General features: G+C 42.0%; 7 protein-coding genes and 1 pseudogene across 17 annotated transcripts in view; all 8 read left to right on the top strand.

The window, feature by feature from the left end:
• LOC137875490 (protocadherin alpha-C2-like) overlaps nucleotides 1–24,634 on the top strand; it is a 161,559-nt gene that overhangs the window by 72,826 nt on the left and 64,099 nt on the right. The window lies entirely within an intron of this gene.
• On the top strand, nucleotides 749–3,425 carry LOC137875913 (protocadherin alpha-8-like). The gene has a single exon (XM_068715432.1). It carries the CDS (start codon nucleotides 934–936, stop codon nucleotides 3,325–3,327), a length of 2,394 nt encoding a protein of 797 aa, XP_068571533.1. The 5' UTR covers nucleotides 749–933; the 3' UTR covers nucleotides 3,328–3,425.
• Nucleotides 4,303–6,893, top strand: LOC137875914 (protocadherin alpha-10 pseudogene; annotated as a pseudogene).
• On the top strand, nucleotides 7,675–10,264 carry LOC137875489 (protocadherin alpha-8-like). The gene has a single exon (XM_068714741.1). The coding sequence runs from the start codon at nucleotides 7,798–7,800 to the stop codon at nucleotides 10,198–10,200; it is 2,403 nt and encodes an 800-aa protein (XP_068570842.1). The 5' UTR covers nucleotides 7,675–7,797; the 3' UTR covers nucleotides 10,201–10,264.
• Nucleotides 11,089–14,585, top strand: LOC137875759 (protocadherin alpha-8-like). The gene is made up of 2 exons (XM_068715268.1): nucleotides 11,089–13,706; nucleotides 14,559–14,585. Exons 1-2 carry the CDS (start codon nucleotides 11,316–11,318, stop codon nucleotides 14,583–14,585), a joined length of 2,418 nt encoding a protein of 805 aa, XP_068571369.1. The 5' UTR covers nucleotides 11,089–11,315.
• LOC137875915 (protocadherin alpha-8-like) lies at nucleotides 14,991–17,575 on the top strand. The gene has a single exon (XM_068715433.1). It carries the CDS (start codon nucleotides 15,114–15,116, stop codon nucleotides 17,547–17,549), a length of 2,436 nt encoding a protein of 811 aa, XP_068571534.1. The 5' UTR covers nucleotides 14,991–15,113; the 3' UTR covers nucleotides 17,550–17,575.
• LOC137875760 (protocadherin alpha-3-like) lies at nucleotides 18,242–21,015 on the top strand. The gene has a single exon (XM_068715269.1). It carries the CDS (start codon nucleotides 18,589–18,591, stop codon nucleotides 21,013–21,015), a length of 2,427 nt encoding a protein of 808 aa, XP_068571370.1. The 5' UTR covers nucleotides 18,242–18,588.
• LOC137875761 (protocadherin alpha-8-like) lies at nucleotides 21,943–24,627 on the top strand. The gene is made up of 2 exons (XM_068715270.1): nucleotides 21,943–24,494; nucleotides 24,619–24,627. The coding sequence occupies exons 1-2, from the start codon at nucleotides 22,116–22,118 to the stop codon at nucleotides 24,625–24,627; spliced, it is 2,388 nt and encodes a 795-aa protein (XP_068571371.1). The 5' UTR covers nucleotides 21,943–22,115.

Raw genomic sequence — 24,634 nt, forward strand, 5'->3', positions numbered from 1 at the left:
TGTGAGAACTTCCCACAATGCTCAGTGCTACAGAAGCCAGTGATGACAGTATTTGAAGTTCATAAGCCTCTTACACTAGAAAGTGTATGTAGCTGTCCATGGTTCTTAAATAAGCACCACGGTGTGCAGAGTGGGCTCTGAGTGAATAGGGGAATGTATATCTGATGGAAAAAAGATTATAGTATCATTTCCTGCCACATATATTTGGATTTTACGAAAATATTCGTATTTATGCATGACATATGCTTAAAAAAATACTTAATATCTAGGGGAGGTATTTCAATAGCTTACTGCATTACTGTAATTCCCTTTCCTTGTGTTCCTATTTAAAAAAAAACGAAATATTGCAATTTGTATTTGCAATCAACATCTTCCGCTTTCTTCGTTTTCAGTGTGTTGTAATTTTTTACTCCAAATATATTTAATGTACATATTTTGTGGTGCTTTCTAGCCAGGCTATCAGTAAACAAGTGAATGTCTATTTGTATGGATAAACAAATACAAAGTGAGAAAGAGAGAAAAGCAAAACGAGAAAGAGTGAATTATATTGAGATATGTAATTATTATAATTTTAAATAGTTACAACTACTTTTGTTTTGACGAAATTGCTCCATTTAAACAGCTCGTTAGTGATTCCATTATTGCTGTAAAAGGTTGAATGTAGTTATTTCATACCACCACATGGAGTCACTGTAGACCATGACATCTGTACGTTATTTCAGGAGGCATATGACTCCTCCCAGAAACAGGACGATGATGTTATTCTGGGCTTTGTCACAAAGAGACGCAGGGCGAGAGAGGAAAGAGTGAAAAGCATTTCCAAGCTGACTGGTACAAATGCGAGAAACTGAAATGTGTACTTTACTGTTATTATGACTTTTTGACGGCATTGGTTAGACTGGGATTGATGTCTTCTTCGAGTTGGATGTAATTATGTATTTCTCAAGCAAAACGAACCTTTTTCGGATATATCTTGTGGCGCTGCTGCTGAATTATTGCTGGGAAGCGGTGTCTGGACAGCTCTCGTATTCCGTATCAGAGGAGGTAAACCCGGGGACTTCTGTTGGAAATATCGCCAAGGACCTAAATCTCAACGTGCAGGATTTAGAGTCTCGTATGTTTCAGATTGTTGCTGGTTCAAAGAGAAAATATTTCGATGTAAATGTGAAAACTGGTGTTCTTTATGTGAATGAAAGAATCGACCGAGAAGAGCTTTGTGCCAAGGCGACAAAATGTACAGTCAATGTAGAGGCCGTGATCAATGACCCACTGAAGCTTTACCGTTTAGAGTTAACTATAACGGATATGAATGACAATGCACCCGTTTTCTCTGAGCAATTGCAGTCAATTGACATTGCAGAAAGTACTTTACCGGGAGTGAAATTTGGATTAATAGAGGCATCGGACTTGGATGTTGGAAATAACGATGTGAATACATACAAGCTTAGTAATAATGATTATTTTTCTTTAGAAATTCACAAAGGGGGAGATGGCGTGTCTGCAGAGTTAGTACTGAAGAAATCCTTAGACCGAGAGCACGGCTCTGTAATAAAACTCACACTAACTGCCGTGGATGGAGGAAATCCGAGCCGATCGGGAACCTCACAAATCATAGTCACTGTTTTGGATACAAACGACAACCATCCGGTTTTCAGTAAATCTTTGTACAAAGTTCACATTTTTGAGAACCTGCCAACAGGGTCCACTGTGATCATTCTTAATGCAACAGACGCAGATGAGGGTTTAAACAGTGAAATAGAATACTCTTTGAGAAAAAAAGGTCAGGATCGTGTTTTAGATTTATTTCAAATTGATTCCAAATCAGGTGCAATTTTAGTTAGAGGGCTGATTGACTATGAAGAAAATCATGCATTTGAGATTCATGCACAGGCCAGTGACAAAGGCCAGCCTCCGATGTCTGCTCATTGCAAGGTGCTGGTAGAAGTGGTGGACCTAAATGACAACGGGCCTGAGATCACTGTGACGTCACTACTAAACACAGTGAAGGAGGACTCAGAAGTAGGTACTGCTATAGCACTCGTTTCTGTTCTTGACAAAGATGGAGGTAAAAACGGTGTTGTAACAGCTGCCATTCTAAACAAGACCCCCTTTCAATTGGACACAAATTATAAAAACTATTATTCGTTAGTAGTTGGTGGTCCGCTTGACAGAGAAACAATGGCCGAGTACAATGTAGTTATCGTAGCAACTGATGAAGGGACTCCACCTCTCTCCAGCACCAGCATAGTGACAGTTCATGTTTCTGATGTCAATGACAATCCGCCTCGCTTCTCGGAGCCGCTGGTTAATGTCTATGTTAAAGAGAACAGTCCAGTAGGTGCAGTTATTAAAACCGTGACTGCAGTTGATGCCGATATAAATGAAAATGGTCAAATGAGCTATTCATTTTTACAAAGTAACAGTAACTCGTTGCGGTTATCTACAATGGTGAACATCAACTCAGAGACTGGAGACATAGTCAGTCTGCAGTCTTTTAACTACGAGGAGTTAAACACGTTTCAGTTTAAAGTTCAGGCCACAGACTCTGGTGTTCCTCCGCTCAGCAGCAACGTGACTGTGAACGTTTTAGTCCTGGATGAGAATGACAACAGTCCCACGATCCTCGCGCCCTATTCTGAGCACGGCTCCGTTAACAGTGAGAGCATCCCCTATTCTGCTGAAGCGGGATACTTTGTGGCAAAGATCAGAGCTGTAGACGCAGACTCTGGATACAACGCGCTGCTCTCTTACCACCTCTCTGAGCCCAAAGGAAACAACCTCTTCCGGATCGGAACCAGCACCGGAGAGATCAGGACTAAGAGGAGAATGAGTGACAATGACCTGAAAACTCACCCCTTGGTGGTGTTGGTCTCTGATAACGGAGAACCCTCCCTGTCAGCTACTGTGTCTATTGACGTGGTGGTGGTTGAAAGCACTGCTGACATCCAGACTCAGTTCAGACATGTGCCCATAAAGGAGGACAGCTTCTCTGATTTAAACCTGTATCTGCTGATCGCCATTGCGTCGGTGTCACTGATCTTTCTGCTGAGCCTCATCAGTTTAATAGCTGTCAAATGCCACAGGACAGACGGCAGTTTCAGCAGGTACAGCGCCCCAATGATCACCACCCACCCTGACGGGAGCTGGTCTTACTCTAAAGCTACTCAGCAGTATGACGTGTGTTTCAGCTCAGACACGCTGAAGAGTGACGTAGTGGTTTTCCCCGGACCGTTTCCTCCTGTAGATGGTGAACTGATCAGTATTAACGGAGGAGACACTTTTACCAGAACTCAGACTTTACCCAACAAAGACAAGGTAAGAACATGATGGCATTAGTACTAAAGCATGTTATTAGACACTTAAGTCAAGAATTGGATGGGAACTGATGTTTTACTCAAATACCTTTTGAAAGACATTTGAGCCATGGCACGTGAGTGACTACAAAATGATAAATAGACTTCAGCTTAAGTACAAACAGAACTATTGAAAATTATTTAAGTATGTTCATATGAATAAGCCTGGTGTTACTGTGATGTTGTATTTGTGATCTCAGTCTTCATCTGCAGCACAGATGGTTTGAATGTGCTATCGCTATCCATGGTGCTGAACACATTGCTGGTCTGTCATTTATAAACCCCAGGAAAAAAAATTGTGCAATTCAGAATCAGAATCAGCTTTATGTATGCCAACGCATACAAATAATTTGACTCCAGTTTTTTTCGTTGCTCTCAAAGTACATACACAGAAATTACAATAAAACAAGGACAACAAGGTAAAACAGAGGTAAACATACCATTTAATGACTATATACATATTATGTGCTAAAGTCTTTGGCCTTAGTTGTTCATTTTCCTTTGTATGTGTTCGTGTCTGGCTACTAGAGGATGGCCTATTGTTTATGTACTTACTAAACTAAACCACCTTCCTAGAATGTTGATATTTCCAATACCTTCTTCTGTGAAACGCAACAGCTGACTGGTAAATTTGTGTCTCTAAATGTTTCAAGGTCATATTGTCAAAGAAATATATAAGTATGAAATGTTAATCCAAATGATTGGTATACAGTTCTACTGACTCTTCCTTGAGATATGGGTTGGCTTGGCATGTTCAAGGATAATTTAAGAACGTAAGCGTCTTTTAATACTGTTCATGTTGAGTGTAGTTCTCATAAGTGTCCACATGGGGACATTGTAGACCATCACATTTTGACTTCTTCAGTGGCACGGGGCTCCTCCCAGAATCAGAGGATGATGCTGTTTCTCAGGCGATTGAAACAAAGAGACTTAGAGGGCGAAAGAGAACAGTACTACGTCGATGTCCTTAATGCAGAAGAAATATGCAAAAAAAACTCATTGTGTGTATTTTGTTATCCTGTTTAGTTTCTTGATTTGAGGGTCGTTGTTGGTCAAGTCTGCGATTTTTCTCGATGTATGGAATAATGCATTTGCCGAGCAGAACGAGCTCTGCGTGGATTTATCTCTTGTTCCTGCTGCTGGATTGTTACTGGGAAACGGTATGTGGGCAGCTCTCTTACTCCGTCTCAGAGGAGGTAAATCTGGGGACTGTTGTCGGAAATATCGCTAAAGATCTGAACATCAATGTTCAGGATTTGGAGGCCCGCATGTTTCAGATCGTTGCTGGATCAAAGAGGAAATATCTCGAGGTAAATCTAAAGACTGGTGTCCTGTATGTTAATGAGAGAATAGACCGAGAGGAACTCTGCGGTAATGAACCAAAATGTTCCCTCAGTGTAGAAGCAGTTATTAATAATCCTTTAAAACTGTACCGGATTGAAATTATCATTTTAGATGTGAATGATAATTCTCCATCATTTCTCAACCCGTCACAGGTGATTGACATTACCGAGAGTACAGCAGCAGGGGCTAAGTTTCCCCTGCATTCGGCTGACGATGAAGATGTCGGTAAAAATACTGTAAATAGCTACAAGCTAAGCCAGAACGAACACTTCTCTCTCGTGACGCATAAAGGAGAGAGCTTATCTCCCGAATTACTGCTTCAGAAAGTTTTAGACAGAGAAACACAGCCTGTGATTCGACTCACACTGACTGCCATTGATGGAGGAACTCCTGCTAAATCAGGCAGTATGACCATCATAGTAACGGTTTTGGACAGTAATGATAATCCTCCTGTATTCAGTCAAACACTGTATAAAGCCAGCGTGTATGAGAACACTAAGATTGGAACATCAATAATAACGCTAAATGCTACTGATTTGGATGAAGGCCAAAATGGACAAGTATTATATTCATTCAGTAAAGTAGGTCGAGGGAAACAAACTGATCTGTTTGCTATAGATGAAAAAACTGGAACTGTAACAAATAAAAAGAATATCGACTTTGAGGAAAATAATGCTTTTGAGATTAGAGTACAAGCTAGTGATGGAGCTTCTTCCCCTCTCACCTCACATGCTAAAGTATTGATTGAAGTTTTAGACGTCAATGACAATGCCCCTGAAATTTCAGTTACATCATTGCTAAACACCGTGAGGGAGGATGCGTCCATTGGCACCGCTATTGCACTTGTTTCAGTATTTGATAAAGACGGAGGTAAAAATGGGATAGTGAACTGTGAACTTTCCAATAATGTCCCTTTTAAATTAGAGTCAAATTATAAGAATTACTATTCGTTGGTTGTGGACGGTCCTCTTGACAGAGAGAGCAGATCTCAATATAATATCAGCATCACTGCGACTGATGAGGGGAGCCCACCTCTCTCTAGCACGAGCGTTATTAATGTACACGTCTCAGATGTAAATGATAACAGACCTCTATTTACAGAAAACATGATCAATGTATTCGTTAAAGAAAACAGTCAAATCGGAGCAGTTATAAAAACAGTTTCAGCAATTGATGCTGACGTCGATCAAAACGGTCAGGTGAGCTATTCATTTTTACCAAGCAACAGTAACTCATTACCTCTCTCCACAATGATAAACATCAACTCAGAGACTGGAGACATAGTCAGTCTGCAGTCTTTTAACTACGAGGAGTTAAACACGTTTCAGTTTAAAGTTCAGGCCACAGACTCTGGTGTTCCTCCGCTCAGCAGCAACGTGACTGTGAACGTTTTAGTCCTGGATGAGAATGACAACAGTCCCACGATCCTCGCGCCCTATTCTGAGCACGGCTCCGTTAACAGTGAGAGCATCCCCTATTCTGCTGAAGCGGGATACTTTGTGGCAAAGATCAGGGCTGTAGACGCAGACTCTGGATACAACGCGCTGCTCTCGTATCACCTCTCTGAGCCCAAAGGAAACAACCTCTTCCGGATCGGAACCAGCACCGGAGAGATCAGGACTAAGAGGAGAATGAGTGACAATGACCTGAAAACTCACCCCTTGGTGGTGTTGGTCTCTGATAACGGAGAACCCTCCCTGTCAGCTACTGTGTCTATTGACGTGGTGGTGGTTGAGAGCACAGCTGACATCCAGACTCAGTTCAGACATGTGCCCATAAAGGAGGACAGCTTCTCTGATTTAAACCTGTATCTGCTGATCGCCATTGCGTCGGTGTCACTGATCTTTCTGCTGAGCCTCATCAGTTTAATAGCTGTCAAATGCCACAGGACAGACGGCAGTTTCAGCAGGTACAGCGCCCCAATGATCACCACCCACCCTGACGGGAGCTGGTCTTACTCTAAAGCTACTCAGCAGTATGACGTGTGTTTCAGCTCAGACACGCTGAAGAGTGACGTAGTGGTTTTCCCCGGACCGTTTCCTCCTGTAGATGGTGAACTGATCAGTATTAACGGAGGAGACACTTTTACCAGAACTCAGACTTTACCCAACAAAGACAAGGTAAGAGATTAAATACATCCAGCACTCTTTGTTGCACAGTTTCTATATGAGACAATTCGTTACAATACGTTTCCGTTTTATTTAGGCCTACGTTAAAGAGGATTGTCATGGCGTCGTCAAACAACGTCATGACATTCACACTTACTCTCCGACTGAGCTATGACTAAAGTAATAAGTTATGGAGTTGGTGTCGTTGAATATATAACGGAAGGGTAAGAGGTTAAATACATCAAGTACTCGCTGTACCTTTACTATGCAGAGTTTACTAGTTACGACGTTGTGCCGTTTTACTTATTTCAAAAATGATTTGTGCTCTACGGCTTACATGTCATTTACACAGCCTTTACACGGACTCTCATTTTATATTAAGACATAAATATCATCAACTAATTGATGTTAGTGAGTTAGTTTGATATTCTGACGGCTGTTCCTTAGTTGGTTTATGTTTTGAATTCTTACATTTGTGGCTGCTGTTTCGCATTCTGAGTGTGTTGCTATCCGTGGTGCTGAACTCAACTTTTAAAACTTGCTGACTTCCCAGAAAATGATGCAAAAACAAACGTTGTTGAAGAGCACATTGTTTTTAACTATAGTTTTACACATATGTATATTTTGCAACGACTGTTAAACAGTAACTCACATATTTCACAATATATCTTTGCAGATTTTTTAAGGAAAATCAAAATGTGTAACTGCTTGTAATGTCATTACTTTATTAAGCATGCAGTTATGACAAATGTCCACATGGAGACACTGTAGACCAGCACATTTGGACGGTGTCTCTGGTGTCTTTGGGCTCCTCCCAGATTCAGCGCACGATGCATCGCTGGGCTTTGTTATAAAGAGAGGTCGGTCGACAAAGAGCGGTTGTCTGGTTTGGTCATGGAAATGTCGACATTTTTGATTGGAATATAACATCTTTGATCTTGATCTCGTGGTATTTGCCAAATATTGCCATAGTTTCTGGATGCTGCTCCTCAATGTATGGAAAAATGCATTTGCCGAGCAGAACGAGCTCTGCGTGGATTTATCTCTTGTTCCTGCTGCTGGATTGTTACTGGGAAACGGTATGTGGGCAGCTCTCTTACTCCGTCTCAGAGGAGGTAAATCTGGGGACTGTTGTCGGAAATATAGCTAAAGATCTGAACATCAATGTTCAGGATTTGGAGGCCCGCATGTTTCAGATCGTTGCTGGATCAAAGAGGAAATATCTCGAGGTAAATCTAAAGACTGGTGTCCTGTATGTTAATGAGAGAATAGACCGAGAGGAACTCTGCGGTAATGAACCAAAATGTTCCCTCAGTGTAGAAGCAGTTATTAATAATCCTTTAAAACTGTACCGGATTGAAATTATCATTTTAGACGTCAATGATAATTCCCCGTCTTTTCGAAGCACATCACAGGTGATCAACATTACCGAGAGTACAGCAGCAGGGGCTAAGTTTCCCCTGCAACGAGCTCACGATGCAGATGTCGGTAAAAATGCAGTAAATAGCTACAAACTTAGCCAAAATGAACACTTCTCTCTAGCTACGCATAAAGGAGAAAGTGTAACTGTCGAATTACTGCTTCAGAAAGTTTTAGACAGAGAAACACAGCCTGTGATTCGACTCACACTGACTGCCATTGATGGAGGAACTCCTGCTAAATCAGGCACTATGGTCATTATAGTTAATGTCTTGGACAGTAATGATAACCCTCCTGTATTCAGTCAAACACTGTATAAAACCAGTGTGTATGAGAACGTAAAGCCAGGCACACCAATAATAAGACTAAATGCTACTGATTTGGATGTAGGTCACAACGGACAAATATCATATTCGTTTCTTGAAATAGACCAGGGAAAACAAACTGATCTGTTTGCTATAGATGAAAAAACTGGGACTGTAACAAATAAAAAGAATATCGACTTTGAAGAGAATAATGCTTTTGAGATTAGAGTACAAGCTAGTGATGGAGCTTCTTCACCAATGACCTCACATGCTAAATTATTGATTGAAGTTTTAGACGTCAATGACAATGCCCCTGAAATTTCAGTTACATCATTGCTAAACACCGTGAGGGAGGATGCGTCCATTGGCACCGCTATTGCACTTGTTTCAGTATTTGATAAAGACGGAGGTAAAAATGGGATAGTGAACTGTGAACTTTCCAATAATGTTCCTTTTAAATTAGAGTCAAATTATAAGAATTACTATTCGTTGGTTGTGGACGGTCCTCTTGACAGAGAGAGCAGATCTCAATATAATATCAGCATCACTGCGACTGATGAGGGGAGCCCACCTCTCTCTAGCACGAGCGTTATTAATGTACACGTCTCAGATGTAAATGATAACAGACCTCTATTTACAGAAAGCATGATCAATGTCTTCGTTAAAGAAAACAGTCAAATAGGAGTAGTTATAAAAACTGTTTCAGCAATTGATGCTGACGTCGATCAAAACGGTCAGGTGAGCTATTCATTTTTACAAAGTAACAGTAACTCATTACCTCTCTCCACAATGATAAACATCAACTCAGAGACTGGAGACATAGTCAGTCTGCAGTCTTTTAACTACGAGGAGTTAAACACGTTTCAGTTTAAAGTTCAGGCCACAGACTCTGGTGTTCCTCCGCTCAGCAGCAACGTGACTGTGAACGTTTTAGTCCTGGATGAGAATGACAACAGTCCCTCGATCCTCGCGCCCTATTCTGAGCACGGCTCCGTTAACAGTGAGAGCATCCCCTATTCTGCTGAAGCGGGATACTTTGTGGCAAAGATCAGGGCTGTAGACGCAGACTCTGGATACAACGCGCTGCTCTCTTATCACCTCTCTGAGCCCAAAGGAAACAACCTCTTCCGGATCGGAACCAGCACCGGAGAGATCAGGACTAAGAGGAGAATGAGTGACAATGACCTGAAAACTCACCCCTTGGTGGTGTTGGTCTCTGATAACGGAGAACCCTCCCTGTCAGCTACTGTGTCTATTGACGTGGTGGTGGTTGAAAGCACAGCTGACATCCAGACTCAGTTCAGACATGTGCCCATAAAGGAGGACAGCTTCTCTGATTTAAACCTGTATCTGCTGATCGCCATTGCGTCGGTGTCACTGATCTTTCTGCTGAGCCTCATCAGTTTAATAGCTGTCAAATGCCACAGGACAGACGGCAGTTTCAGCAGGTACAGCGCCCCAATGATCACCACCCACCCTGACGGGAGCTGGTCTTACTCTAAAGCTACTCAGCAGTATGACGTGTGTTTCAGCTCAGACACGCTGAAGAGTGACGTAGTGGTTTTCCCCGGACCGTTTCCTCCTGTAGATGGTGAACTGATCAGTATTAACGGAGGAGACACTTTTACCAGAACTCAGACTTTACCCAACAAAGACAAGGTAAGAGATTAAATACATCCAGCACTCTTTGTTGCACAGTTTCTATATGAGACAATTCGTTACAATACGTTTCCGTTTTATTTAGGCCTACGTTAAAGAGGATTGTCATGGCGTCGTCAAACAACGTCATGACATTCACACTTACTCTCCGACTGAGCTATGACTAAAGTAATAAGTTATGGAGTTGGTGTCGTTGAATATATAACGGAAGGGTAAGAGGTTAAATACATCAAGTACTCGCTGTACCTTTACTATGCAGAGTTTAGTTACGACGTTGTGCCGTTTTATTCATTTCAAAAATGATTTGTGCTCTGCAGCTTACATGTCATTTACACAGCCTTTACACGGACTCTCATTTTATATTAAGACATAAATATCATCAACTAATTGATGTTAGTGAGTTAGTTTGATATTTTGACGGCTGTTCCTTAGTTGGTTTATGTTTTGAATTCATACATTTGTGGCTGCTGTTTCGCATTCTGAGTGTGTTGCTATCCGTGGTGCTGAACTCAACTTTTAAAACTTGCTGACTTCCCAGAAAATGATGCAAAAACAAACGTTGTTGAAGAGCACATTGTTTTTAACTATAGTTTTACACATATGTATATTTTACAACGACTGTTAAACAGTAACTCACATGTTTCACAATATATCTTTGCTGTCACTCTGCTCTTTATATTTAAAACATAGTCAGTTAATTTCTCAAAGATGCTGTATTCCCAATAACACCAGTATTACATCGCAGATTTCAGTTATCACTGGGCTGAACGTTCATCTTTAATATTGGACCCTTCGGTTTGTGTAATTGCTTCATGTTTAAGGAAAATTAAAACGTATAACTGTTTGCAATGTCATTATTTTACTAAGCATGTAGTTATGACAAATGTCCACATGGAGACACTGTAGACCAGCACATTTGGACGGTGTCTCTGGTGTCTTTGGGCTCCTCCCAGATTCAGCGCACGATGCATCGCTGGGCTTTGTTATAAAGAGAGGTCGGACGACAAAGAGCGGTTGTCTGGTTTGGTCATGGAAATGTCGACATTTTGGATTGGAATATAACATCTTTGATCTTGATCTCGTGGTATTTGCCAAATATTGCCATAGTTGCCGGATGCTGCTCCTCAATGTATGGAAAAATGCATTTGCCGAGCAGAACGAGCTCTGCGTGGATTTATCTCTTGTTCCTGCTGCTGGATTGTTACTGGGAAACGGTATGTGGGCAGCTCTCTTACTCCGTCTCAGAGGAGGTAAATCTGGGGACTGTTGTCGGAAATATCGCTAAAGATCTGAACATCAATGTTCAGGATTTGGAGGCCCGCATGTTTCAGATCGTTGCTGGATCAAAGAGGAAATATCTCGAGGTAAATCTAAAGACTGGTGTCCTGTATGTTAATGAGAGAATAGACCGAGAGGAACTCTGCGGTAATGAACCAAAATGTTCCCTCAGTGTAGAAGCAGTTATTAATAATCCTTTAAAACTGTACCGGATTGAAATTATCATTTTAGACGTCAATGATAATTCTCCGTCTTTTCGAAGCACATCACAGGTGATCAACATTACCGAGAGTACAGCAGCAGGGGCTAAGTTTCCACTGCATCCAGCTCACGATGCAGATGTCGGTAAAAATGCAGTAAATAGCTACAAACTTAGCCAAAATGAACACTTCTCTCTAGCTACGCATAAAGGAGAAAGTGTAACTGTCGAATTACTGCTTCAGAAAGTTTTAGACAGAGAAACACAGCCTGTGATTCGACTCACACTGACTGCAATTGATGGAGGAACTCCTGCTAAATCAGGCACTATGGTCATTATAGTTAATGTCTTGGACATTAATGATAATCCTCCTGTATTCAGTCAAACACTGTATAAAACCAGTGTGTATGAGAACGTAAAGATAGGCACGTCGATAATAACGCTAAATGCTACTGATTTAGATGAAGGCCAAAATGGGCAAGTTTTTTATTCATTCAGTGAAGTAGGTCGAGGGAAAGAAACTGATCTGTTTGCTATAGATGAAAAAACTGGGACTGTAACAAATAAAAAGAATATCGACTTTGAAGAGAATAATGCTTTTGAGATTAGAGTACAAGCTAGTGATGGAGCTTCTTCACCAATGACCTCACATGCTAAATTATTGATTGAAGTTTTAGACGTCAATGACAATGCCCCTGAAATTTCAGTTACATCATTGCTAAACACCGTGAGGGAGGATGCGTCCATTGGCACCGCTATTGCACTTGTTTCAGTATTTGATAAAGACGGAGGTAAAAATGGGATAGTGAACTGTGAACTTTCCAATAATGTTCCTTTTAAATTAGAGTCAAATTATAAGAATTACTATTCGTTGGTTGTGGACGGTCCTCTTGACAGAGAGAGCAGATCTCAATATAATATCAGCATCACTGCGACTGATGAGGGGAGCCCACCTCTCTCTAGCACGAGCGTTATTAATGTACACGTCTCAGATGTAAATGATAACAGACCTCTATTTACAGAAAGCATGATCAATGTCTTCGTTAAAGAAAACAGTCAAATAGGAGCAGTTATAAAAACAGTTTCAGCAATTGATGCTGACGTCGATCAAAACGGTCAGGTGAGCTATTCATTTTTACAAAGCAACAGTAACTCATTACCTCTCTCCACAATGATAAACATCAACTCAGAGACTGGAGACATAGTCAGTCTGCAGTCTTTTAACTACGAGGAGTTAAACACGTTTCAGTTTAAAGTTCAGGCCACAGACTCTGGTGTTCCTCCGCTCAGCAGCAACGTGACTGTGAACGTTTTAGTCCTGGATGAGAATGACAACAGTCCCTCGATCCTCGCGCCCTATTCTGAGCACGGCTCCGTTAACAGTGAGAGCATCCCCTATTCTGCTGAAGCGGGATACTTTGTGGCAAAGATCAGAGCTGTAGACGCAGACTCTGGATACAACGCGCTGCTCGCTTATCACCTCTCTGAACCCAAAGGAAACAACCTCTTCCGGATCGGAACCAGCACCGGAGAGATCAGGACTAAGAGGAGAATGAGTGACAATGACCTGAAAACTCACCCCTTGGTGGTGTTGGTCTCTGATAACGGAGAACCCTCCCTGTCAGCTACTGTGTCTATTGACGTGGTGGTGGTCGAGAGCACAGCTGACATCCAGACTCAGTTCAGACATGTGCCCATAAAGGAGGACAGCTTCTCTGATTTAAACCTGTATCTGCTGATCGCCATTGCGTCGGTGTCACTGATCTTTCTGCTGAGCCTCATCAGTTTAATAGCTGTCAAATGCCACAGGACAGACGGCAGTTTCAGCAGGTACAGCGCCCCAATGATCACCACCCACCCTGACGGGAGCTGGTCTTACTCTAAAGCTACTCAGCAGTATGACGTGTGTTTCAGCTCAGACACGCTGAAGAGTGACGTAGTGGTTTTCCCCGGACCGTTTCCTCCTGTAGATGGTGAACTGATCAGTATTAACGGAGGAGACACTTTTACCAGAACTCAGACTTTACCCAACAAAGACAAGGTAAGAAGAAACAAACTTGTTGTCTTTAGTTTATTTTTCTTTAGTAAAAGCTTTGTGTCAATACGCCATTATATTTACTTGTATAAGTTGCCTAAACAAAGTATCATCACTTGCTTAAAGTTCATAAAGATTCCACATTCAAAATGGAATCCACATATTGTATTAAAAACAATGCATTGTTTCCACATTTTTTATCTAAATATCTACTGTAAATGTGGTTTTATTACACAGGACATTCATTGCTGGATACTAAATGTGCTATATTTATATTGATTGAACATTATAAGACATACTATAATAATTGCATTGCTTATAATGTGCACTGAGAATATTCCTTCACATAAACACCACATTTAAATATGAAATTACGTGTATTTGCTTCATGACCAGCTTTCAGTAGCGCTAGACTGGAGCATAGAGGGACAACTTCAAACGACACAATGGGACTTTATTGTCTTTCATTTGATGAAAATGTCAACCCGTTCTCAAAATTATTGTAATTTGCGTAAAAACAATGTTGATACTCGTTCCCCCTCACCTTGAGAATACTCCACAAATTGCTTTGAATCAGTTTATTTGCCTGCAAGTATTGCTATAATATCTAATTTTTAAGTGGACGTGTAATGCACTACTTTCCTGTGTGATACTGCACAACATGTCGCTGTTCTGGTGCTGAATTCAAGTTTTGGATGCAAGTTCAACATAAAAAAAGAGAACTACAATGTACTTTAGATAGTCTACATATTTGCTGACTCGTGACTCATTATGATTATGATACATTGACATTGAATGTTGGGTGTGGGAAGTCATTGACCCTATGTTGTCTCAATATGTTCTCCCGTTTTCAAAAAGATGAATCAGTCCACTGACGTGTGTTAGTCATCGTATCTTATCTTACTTGGGATCAACCGTTTTTGGGGTATTACAAGCTGCCTCGACTCAAGTGTGCGTTGAATATCCCACTGCATCAGCATAATGATACTCTATCCGTGGTTCTGAAATATGTGGCGATTAAACTGTGATTCGTTGTAAGGGCCACACAGTACACTCAGTAATGAAGAGGCTGTCATTTTTGTCGTCTATCACTGACAATAATCATTTCAATTCGGGTGATTTCTCAGAAGTAATGTTTGATTGTTTATTTCAAAGAATTGTAGTTATTTCAAATGGCCATGAGGCGACACTATAGACCGTAACACCACGAGCTGGTCGATGTGTAGAGGCCACTCCCACATTGAAAAGGATCACCATTTGTGTCAGTGCTTTGTTAGAATGAGACGCAGGGCGAAGAGAGATGTACATAGACAATGTACTGAGACATGATTCGGTCTTTCTAACGATCGTTTCGGCTCAATAAGCGAACAGCACGTGGATTTAAGGATCTATGCTTTGTTATCGTTGTATGGAATGATGTATCTGCCAGGAAGAAAGACCTCCATCGGGATATATCTACTGCTTGTTGTCTTGGAGTATAACTGTGGAGCGGTATCAGGACAGCTCTCTTATTCCGTTTCAGAGGAGGTAAACCTGCGGACTTCTGTTGGGAATCTCGCCAAGGATCTAAATCTTAACGTGCATGATTTGGAGTCACGTATGTTTCAGATCGTTGCTGGTTCAAAGAGAAAGTATTTCGATGTAAATCTGAAGTCAGGTTTTCTCTACGTCAGTGAAAGAATAGACAGAGAAGAGCTCTGCGCGAAAGCTGCAAAATGCACGATAACCGTAGAGGCTGTGATTAATAATCCACTGAAACTTTACCGTATTGAGGTTAATATTCTTGACATCAATGATAACCCCCCCTCTTTCAGTGCTAAATCACAAACTATCGACATAGCAGAGAGCATATTGCCGGGTGCTACATTCCCTGTCCTGTCGGCCTACGATGCCGATGTAGGGAAAAATAGTATTAATACATACAAGCTAAATCCCAATGAGTATTTGTCTTTAGCGGTGCACAAAGGAGAGAGTGTGTCAGCCGAGTTAGTTCTCCAAAAAGCATTAGACCGAGAAAAGCAAGCTTTAATTAAACTCACACTAACCGCTGTAGATGGAGGAACACCTCCCAAATCAGGCACTTCAGAGATAATTATTAATGTTCTGGATATCAACGATAACATACCGACCTTTACAAAGACATTGTATAAAACAAGCATTACAGAAAATGCTCCTATTGGCACTACAGTAGTAGCGGTGTCTGCAAATGACGCTGATGAGGGGCCAAACAAAGACATTGTATATTTACTGAATTCAAAAGATCAGGATCAGGTTTTCGACATTTTTAAAATTGATTCAGAAACAGGAATAATAACCGTTGAAGGAGTAATTGACTTTGAAAAAAATACTGCGTTTGAGATTCGCGTGCAGGCTGCTGACAAAGGCCAGCCTCCATTAACAGCACAGTGTAAAGTACTAGTGGAGGTGGTGGACCTGAATGACAATGCGCCTGACATCACGGTGACGTCACTGCTCAGTTCCGTGAAGGAGGACGCTGAAGTTGGTACTGCCATTGCACTTGTTTCAGTTCTTGACAGAGATGGGGGCCAAAACGGTGAAGTGAAATGTGAGATATTAAATTCTGTTCCATTTAAATTAGAGACAAATTATAAAAATTATTATTCTTTAGTCATTGGTGGAGCTCTAGACAGGGAACTCATTTCTCACTACAATATCACTATCAAAGCTGCAGATGAAGGTAAGCCCCCTCTATCTGCCACCAGCGTGGTTATTATTCAGGTTTCTGATGTAAATGACAACACACCTCAGTTTTCAGAGACTGTAATTAATATGTATGTGAAAGAAAACGGTCCTGTTGGGGCAGTCTTGAAAGCAGTATCTGCAACTGATGCAGATGTTAGTGAAAATGGTCAGGTGAGCTATTCATTAGCCAGTGATAATAACTTAGCTCCGTTATCTCCAATGGTTAACATCAACTCAGAGACTGGAGACATAGTCAGTCTGCAGTCTTTTAACTACGAGGAGTTAAAATCGTTTCAGTTTAAAGTTCAGGCCACAGATTCTGGTGTTCCTCCGCTCAGCAGCAACGTGACTGTGAACGTTTTAGTCCTGGATGAGAATGACAACAGTCCCACGATCCTCGCGCCCTATTCTGAGCACGGCTCCGTTAACAGTGAGAGCATCCCCTATTCTGCTGAAGCGGGATACTTTGTGGCAAAGATCAGGGCTGTAGACGCAGACTCTGGGTACAACGCGCTGCTCTCTTACCACCTCTCTGAGCCCAAAGGAAACAACCTCTTCCGGATCGGAACCAGCACCGGAGAGATCAGGACTAAGAGGAGAATGAGTGACAATGACCTGAAAACTCACCCCTTGGTGGTGTTGGTCTCTGATAACGGAGAACCCTCCCTGTCAGCTACTGTGTCTATTGACGTGGTGGTGGTTGAGAGCACAGCTGACATCCAGACTCAGTTCAGACATGTGCCCATAAAGGAGGACAGCTTCTCTGATTTAAACCTGTATCTGCTGATCGCCATTGCGTCGGTGTCACTGATCTTTCTGCTGAGCCTCATCAGTTTAATAGCTGTCAAATGCCACAGGACAGACGGCAGTTTCAGCAGGTACAGCGCCCCAATGATCACCACCCACCCTGACGGGAGCTGGTCTTACTCTAAAGCTACTCAGCAGTATGACGTGTGTTTCAGCTCAGACACGCTGAAGAGTGACGTAGTGGTTTTCCCCGGACCGTTTCCTCCTGTAGATGGTGAACTGATCAGTATTAACGGAGGAGACACTTTTACCAGAACTCAGACTTTACCCAACAAAGACAAGGTAAGAACTTTGACATCAAGTATGTACGATCACTATCCTTCACTTCACTTAAATTAAAAGCCCATGAGGTTGTTGTATGTTGATCTAGGCCTTTTCTACTTATGTTGCTCCAATCCCCCCTCTTTTGGCTGCTCACTTAGCAAGTCAATCTGTATGTCGCTGTCCGTGGTGCTGAACACAATTTCTGAATGTGTTTGAGAATAGAGTGAGAAAAGAAAGTGGTACGAAAGACAAGATTATATCTTATTCTGTTACAGTCATCTCTAGCTTTGCAATAATTTCTTTACCTGTGTGTCCTGTATGTCCAGTGTACAATTTACTCAAAATGTGTCAAGTCAATGTAAGTTTGCCATGTTTACTTCCGAGGTGTTACCGTTGACAGATTCCGTCCTTTATCTCATCATTAACTATTGAATATGTTAAGAGTGAATTCGGGAATCAATTTCTAATACACAATGTAATCCCTTACTTCCATCTATACTTCAGGGTTTCAACAGCAAATTTGAATATATTGGCTAATATGAAGCAAACTAGACCACATACAGTGAAAGGGACAAGACAATCTTCAGTTATGTCCTGCCAAGTTCTCAAATTCAATTTTAAATATACTGTGTTTCACTGTTGATGCTGAATATCCGTTCAAAGTAGTCTATTCATAATTTCCATAATTTAATACATTTATGTCACAGCAGATTCTTTTCCACAATGACTTTGAATCCGCATTCCACAGTGCAGTAAACCGTGTGAGATTGCAGAATTGTTTTTGAATGTATTCAAAGTATTGCAATAATTTGTAGTGCCGTTTGTAAAGCAAGTGCTTGTCGGCGTTTCTGAATGAGGGTCATTTTACAGTTGTATTACAACGTGTGCAGTTCACGTAGGTTACCACAAAGGGACGCTATAGACCGTAACACAGAAACGTCGAGGCTCCTCCCAGGGTAAAAACGCAATGACTGTGGATTTTTAATCACAAAGAAACACGGGGAGAGAAGGGAGGACATAATGGAGTCGTCCTCTTTAAGCTGAAGAACATCGAAATAGTGTTGGACTAAATACTGTCACATCTCATCAGACCACGGTAGAAACCCTATTGTGGATGTATGCTTTGTTCTTTTCCGGCGGAATTATGTCTTCACCAGGTAGCAGGAGGTTCATTGTTACATATCTGCTGCTGGTGATGTTGGATTGTTTCTATGAAGCGGCGTCTGGGCAGCTCTCCTACTCTGTCTCAGAGGAGGTGAACCCGGGGACTAATGTCGGAAATATCGCCAAGGATCTAAACCTCAATGTGCAGGATTTGGAGTCCCGCTTGTTTCAGGTTGTTACAGGATCTAAGAAGGAATACTTCGAGGTAAATCTTAAAACCGGATTCCTTTATGTCAATGACAGGATAGACCGAGAGGAGCTTTGTACAGACGAACCCAAATGTACTGTGAGTGTGGAGGCAGTTATAAACAGCCCACTAAAGCTTTACCGCGTAGAGATAGAAATTAGAGACGTAAATGACCACTTTCCGTCTTTTACCACGAAATCACAAATACTGGACATCGCAGAGAACACCTTGCCTGGCTTTAGATTCGCGTTATCGGAGGCAAGCGATGCCGATGTGGGTAAAAATGGTGTTAGTGCGTATAAGCTCAGTCCAAACGAATACTTCAGTCTATCGACAAACAAACGAGGGGAGAGTATATCTCCAGAGTTAGTGCTGCAGAAAGCCCTCGACCGTGAGAAAAAGCCTCATATGCAGCTCATGTTAACTGCGGTAGACGGGGGAACTCCACCAAATTCAGGCACATCAGAAATTAAAATAAATGTACTCGACGCTAATGATAACGCACCAATGTTCAGCAGCACTCTTTACAAAATTAAAACGTTTGAAAATGTCCCGCTTGGTACCGCGGTCTTCACCTTAAATGCGACAGACGCAGATGAAGGCACAAACAGTGAAGTCGTGTATTCTCTTCGTAATCAGGATCAGGACCACATTCTGGACATTTTCAAAATTGACCCTGAAACGGGGATCATTTCAGTGAAAGGCAAAATCGACTACGAGGAAAGAAAAGCTTTTGAAATCCGAGCAGAGGCAAGGGACAAAGCCCAGCCTCCTCTGTCTGCTCATAGTAAAGTGCTGGTAGAAGTAATTGATGTAAACGACAACGCTCCTGAGATCACTGTGACGTCACTGCTTAATACAGTGAAGGAGGACGCTGATGTAGGAACTGCCATTGCACTCGTTTCCGTTCTAGACAGAGACAGTGGCAAAAATGGGCAAGTGAAATGTGAGATCTTGAATACTGTTCCGTTCAAGTTGGAGACGAATTATAAAAACTATTACTCTTTAGTGGTTGACGGACATTTAGACAGAGAGGTAACTCCTCAGTACAATGTAACTATTTCAGCAACCGATGAAGGAAGTCCTCCTCTTTCAAACATCAGTGTTATTATCGTTTACGTTTCTGATGTTAATGACAATGCCCCAAGTTTCCCGGAACATTTGGTAAATATTTATGTGAAAGAAAACAGCAAAGTAGGAACAGTTGTTAAAACGGTGACTGCAGCTGATGCTGACGTCAGCAACAACGGTCAGGTGAGCTACACATTGTTTGACAGTAATAGTAAATCTCTGCCACTCTCCACAATGATAAACATCAACTCAGAGACTGGAGACATAGTCAGTCTGCAGTCTTTTAACTACGAGGAGTTAAACACGTTTCAGTTTAAAGTTCAGGCCACAGACTCTGGTGTTCCTCCGCTCAGCAGCAACGTGACTGTGAACGTTTTAGTCCTGGATGAGAATGACAACAGTCCCACGATCCTCGCGCCCTATTCTGAGCACGGCTCCGTTAACAGTGAGAGCATCCCCTATTCTGCTGAAGCGGGATACTTTGTGGCAAAGATCAGGGCTGTAGACGCAGACTCTGGATACAACGCGCTGCTCTCTTATCACCTCTCTGAGCCCAAAGGAAACAACCTCTTCCGGATCGGAACCAGCACCGGAGAGATCAGGACTAAGAGGAGAATGAGTGACAATGACCTGAAAACTCACCCCTTGGTGGTGTTGGTCTCTGATAACGGAGAACCCTCCCTGTCAGCTACTGTGTCTATTGACGTGGTGGTGGTTGAAAGCACAGCTGACATCCAGACTCAGTTCAGACATGTGCCCATAAAGGAGGACAGCTTCTCTGATTTAAACCTGTATCTGCTGATCGCCATTGCGTCGGTGTCACTGATCTTTCTGCTGAGCCTCATCAGTTTAATAGCTGTCAAATGCCACAGGACAGACGGCAGTTTCAGCAGGTACAGCGCCCCAATGATCACCACCCACCCTGACGGGAGCTGGTCTTACTCCAAAGCTACTCAGCAGTATGACGTGTGTTTCAGCTCAGACACGCTGAAGAGTGACGTAGTGGTTTTCCCCGGACCGTTTCCTCCTGTAGATGGTGAACTGATCAGTATTAACGGAGGAGACACTTTTACCAGAACTCAGACTTTACCCAACAAAGACAAGGTAAGATATGACTAGTTTTTATATTAATCAAAATAAGTTAATCTTCTCTGCCGTTGGCTAACATCATGTGTGTATCGTTTGTTACTTACAGATATATTGATATTGTGAAAAAAATATCGTCATGCATCAGAGTGACCATTGTTGTCTATTTTTTGTTCTAAAGTCATTAATTAAACCCTTTGCATTCATTTGTAATTCGATATCCACTCTACCTAAATAATAGTCATCTGCAGCTATACTTATATCTATTCTGTATCATTTAGGTCTTGAGATGGGGCGTAACTCTCTCACTTATTTATCTTCTTTGCGATGTAAAACTGGAATCAAACTCGTCTGATCGCGCTTTGTTACGTTGCTAGCAAGTTGTCAGTAATTTATTGAATGTTCACTGTGTCGACGATGGTTTCTGTGATCAAAGAACAACTTCAGTTCAACTGAGTTGACATCTTCTCACTGTGTTTTACGGTGTTTTGGATTCAGTAATCTACAGTCACTTGAGCAATGGCAAGCGATGCATTAAAACTGCTTTGGGTCGCTGTCCATGGTGCTGAACACATCTTCTTTATTCCGATCTCTGTAATGAGATTTGTGTGCTGTCTGTGGTGCTGATTTTTGTTTCCCATGTCTCAGTGAATACAGACTATAGCCGTGAAAAACAACATGAACAACAAGACCAATTTATTAAACAGCATATTTCACAGATAATTATTCTATGAACTGTATACCCGTTGAGCTCAAGTCTTCCAAAATCAACACATACATTTTAGTAGTTTATTCTGATTAGATTTTGTCTATAATGCCGTTTACTGTTCAGTATGATAAAAAACAAAAAGTGTGTGTTTTGGGCCATCTTTCTGCATACAAAAGTGTCACGAGATGTCGCTAGAGACCACGTAACAATATCGTGTTCACTATTCAGAAACTCCTCCTCCATGTATGACAGAAAAGAACACGTCACCATCTGGCAGTGCTTTGTGGAAATAGCGTATAGATGAGTGAAGCCCTGAAGAGAGAGGACCCTAAACGAGAATGGATACATAAGAAAAGCTATTTTTCATTTTCGTGGAGAGTGCAAAAGGCAGAAACCAGGATTCGTTGCTTTTGCCTAAACAGCGATGGCTGCTCGGGAACAGTGGGATAATATCGGAGGTCTGTTTGTCACTCTGCTTTGTCTCTGCGACTGGTCCGTGGCTCAGATATCATATTCGATTTCAGAGGAGGTGGACAAAGGGACCGCGGTGGGAAACCTCGCTAAGGATTTAAATCTAAATGTGCAGCAACTCCATTCCACGGGACTTCAGATCACCTCTGGATACAAAAAAACGTATTTTGACATAAATCATGAATCTGGAGTACTTTTCGTGAATGACAGGATAGATCGGGAGGAGCTTTGTCCTAATACGGTAAAATGCTCTTTAAACATAGAAGCCGTGTTGAGTAACCCTCGCAGCCTCCATCGAATTGAAGTTACTATTAATGATGTCAATGACAATGCACCGTCTTTTCTGCAAGAAATAACAACAATAGATATGTACGAGTCGTCATATGTCGGAGAAAGGCATCCACTTCCGACAGCTTATGACGCAGACGTAGGCGCTAACTCGGTGAAGACTTACAAATTAAACCCGAATGATCATTTCTCTTTGGATGTACAGAACACTGGCGACCAGAGCGTGTCTGCTGAGTTGGTGCTGCAGAAAGCATTAGATCGAGAAAAACAGGCTGTTATTGAACTCACACTGACTGCAATAGACGGAGGAAAGCCTCCCAAAACGGGGACTTTACAGATACAAGTTAATGTACTGGATGTTAATGACAATTCACCCTTGTTCAGTAAATCTCTTTATAAGGTCCAAGTTGCTGAAAATGCAAATACTGGAACAACGTTGTTAGCGCTGTCAGCTACTGATTTAGATGACGGGGTGAATGGTCAGATTGTGTACTCCTTCATAGAAACGGGGCGTTTAAATCCTGATGACGTATTTGCCCTGAATAATAGTACTGGAGAAATTACCGTTAAAGGCAATATTGATTATGAGGAAAATCAAGCATTTGAGATTCGTGTTCAAGCACGAGATAAAGGCACTCCTCCCCGCAGTGCACACAGCAAGATTCTAGTCGAAGTTATTGATGTCAATGATAATGCTCCAGAAATCTCGGTTTCATCACTCATGAGTCCAGTGAAAGAGGACGCTGAAATAGGCACAGCTGTTGCAATGGTGACTATCACTGATAACGATGGCGGCAAAAACGGTCTGACAAACTGTAGAATTACAGGCTATGTGCCTTTTAAATTAAAATCTAATTATAAAAACTATTATTCTTTGTTGGTTGACGGGCCTCTTGACAGAGAGAGTGTTGCCCAGTTTAATGTATCAATTACAGCGACAGATGAAGGAACCCCCTCGTTGTCGAGCACAAGCGTCATTACTGTTCAAGTTTCTGACGTTAATGACAATCCTCCTCGATTCCTGGAGCCAATAATAAATGTTTATGTGAAAGAGAATGGCCCGATTGGAACTACTATTCATATACTGACGACAGTAGATGCAGATTTGAATGAAAATGCAAAAGCAACGTACCGCTTAATAAACACTTCTCCGAAGGCGACACCGATACATTCAATGGTGACCATCAACTCAGAGACTGGAGACATAGTCAGTCTGCAGTCTTTTAACTACGAGGAGTTCAACACGTTTCAGTTTAAAGTTCAGGCCACAGACTCTGGTGTTCCTCCGCTCAGCAGCAACGTGACTGTGAACGTTTTAGTCCTGGATGAGAATGACAACAGTCCCTCGATCCTCGCGCCCTATTCTGAGCACGGCTCCGTTAACAGTGAGAGCATCCCCTATTCTGCTGAAGCGGGATACTTTGTGGCAAAGATCAGGGCTGTAGACGCAGACTCTGGATACAACGCGCTGCTCTCTTATCACCTCTCTGAGCCCAAAGGAAACAACCTCTTCCGGATCGGAACCAGCACCGGAGAGATCAGGACTAAGAGGAGAATGAGTGACAATGACCTGAAAACTCACCCCTTGGTGGTGTTGGTCTCTGATAACGGAGAACCCTCCCTGTCAGCTACTGTGTCTATTGACGTGGTGGTGGTTGAGAGCACAGCTGACATCCAGACTCAGTTCAGACATGTGCCCATAAAGGAGGACAGCTTCTCTGATTTAAACCTGTATCTGCTGATCGCCATTGCGTCGGTGTCACTGATCTTTCTGCTGAGCCTCATCAGTTTAATAGCTGTCAAATGCCACAGGACAGACGGCAGTTTCAGCAGGTACAGCGCCCCAATGATCACCACCCACCCTGACGGGAGCTGGTCTTACTCTAAAGCTACTCAGCAGTATGACGTGTGTTTCAGCTCAGACACGCTGAAGAGTGACGTAGTGGTTTTCCCCGGACCGTTTCCTCCTGTAGATGGTGAACTGATCAGTATTAACGGAGGAGACACTTTTACCAGAACTCAGACTTTACCCAATAAAGACAAGGTAAGAAGAAATGCAACCAATTTAATCTACATTTTTTTTTCTCGTAGTATTCTCAAATCTACGAAAAAATGTATTGTTATGCCATAGTGTGAAGTGTTAGTAAATGTGTGTGGCTTACTGGTAGTTTCTTTAGAGGTTGA

Source organism: Cebidichthys violaceus, unplaced genomic scaffold (assembly GCF_023349555.1).
Source record: "Cebidichthys violaceus isolate CVI_PGR_0920_01 unplaced genomic scaffold, fCebVio1.0.p SCAF_2, whole genome shotgun sequence".
NCBI lineage: Eukaryota > Metazoa > Chordata > Actinopteri > Perciformes > Stichaeidae > Cebidichthys > Cebidichthys violaceus.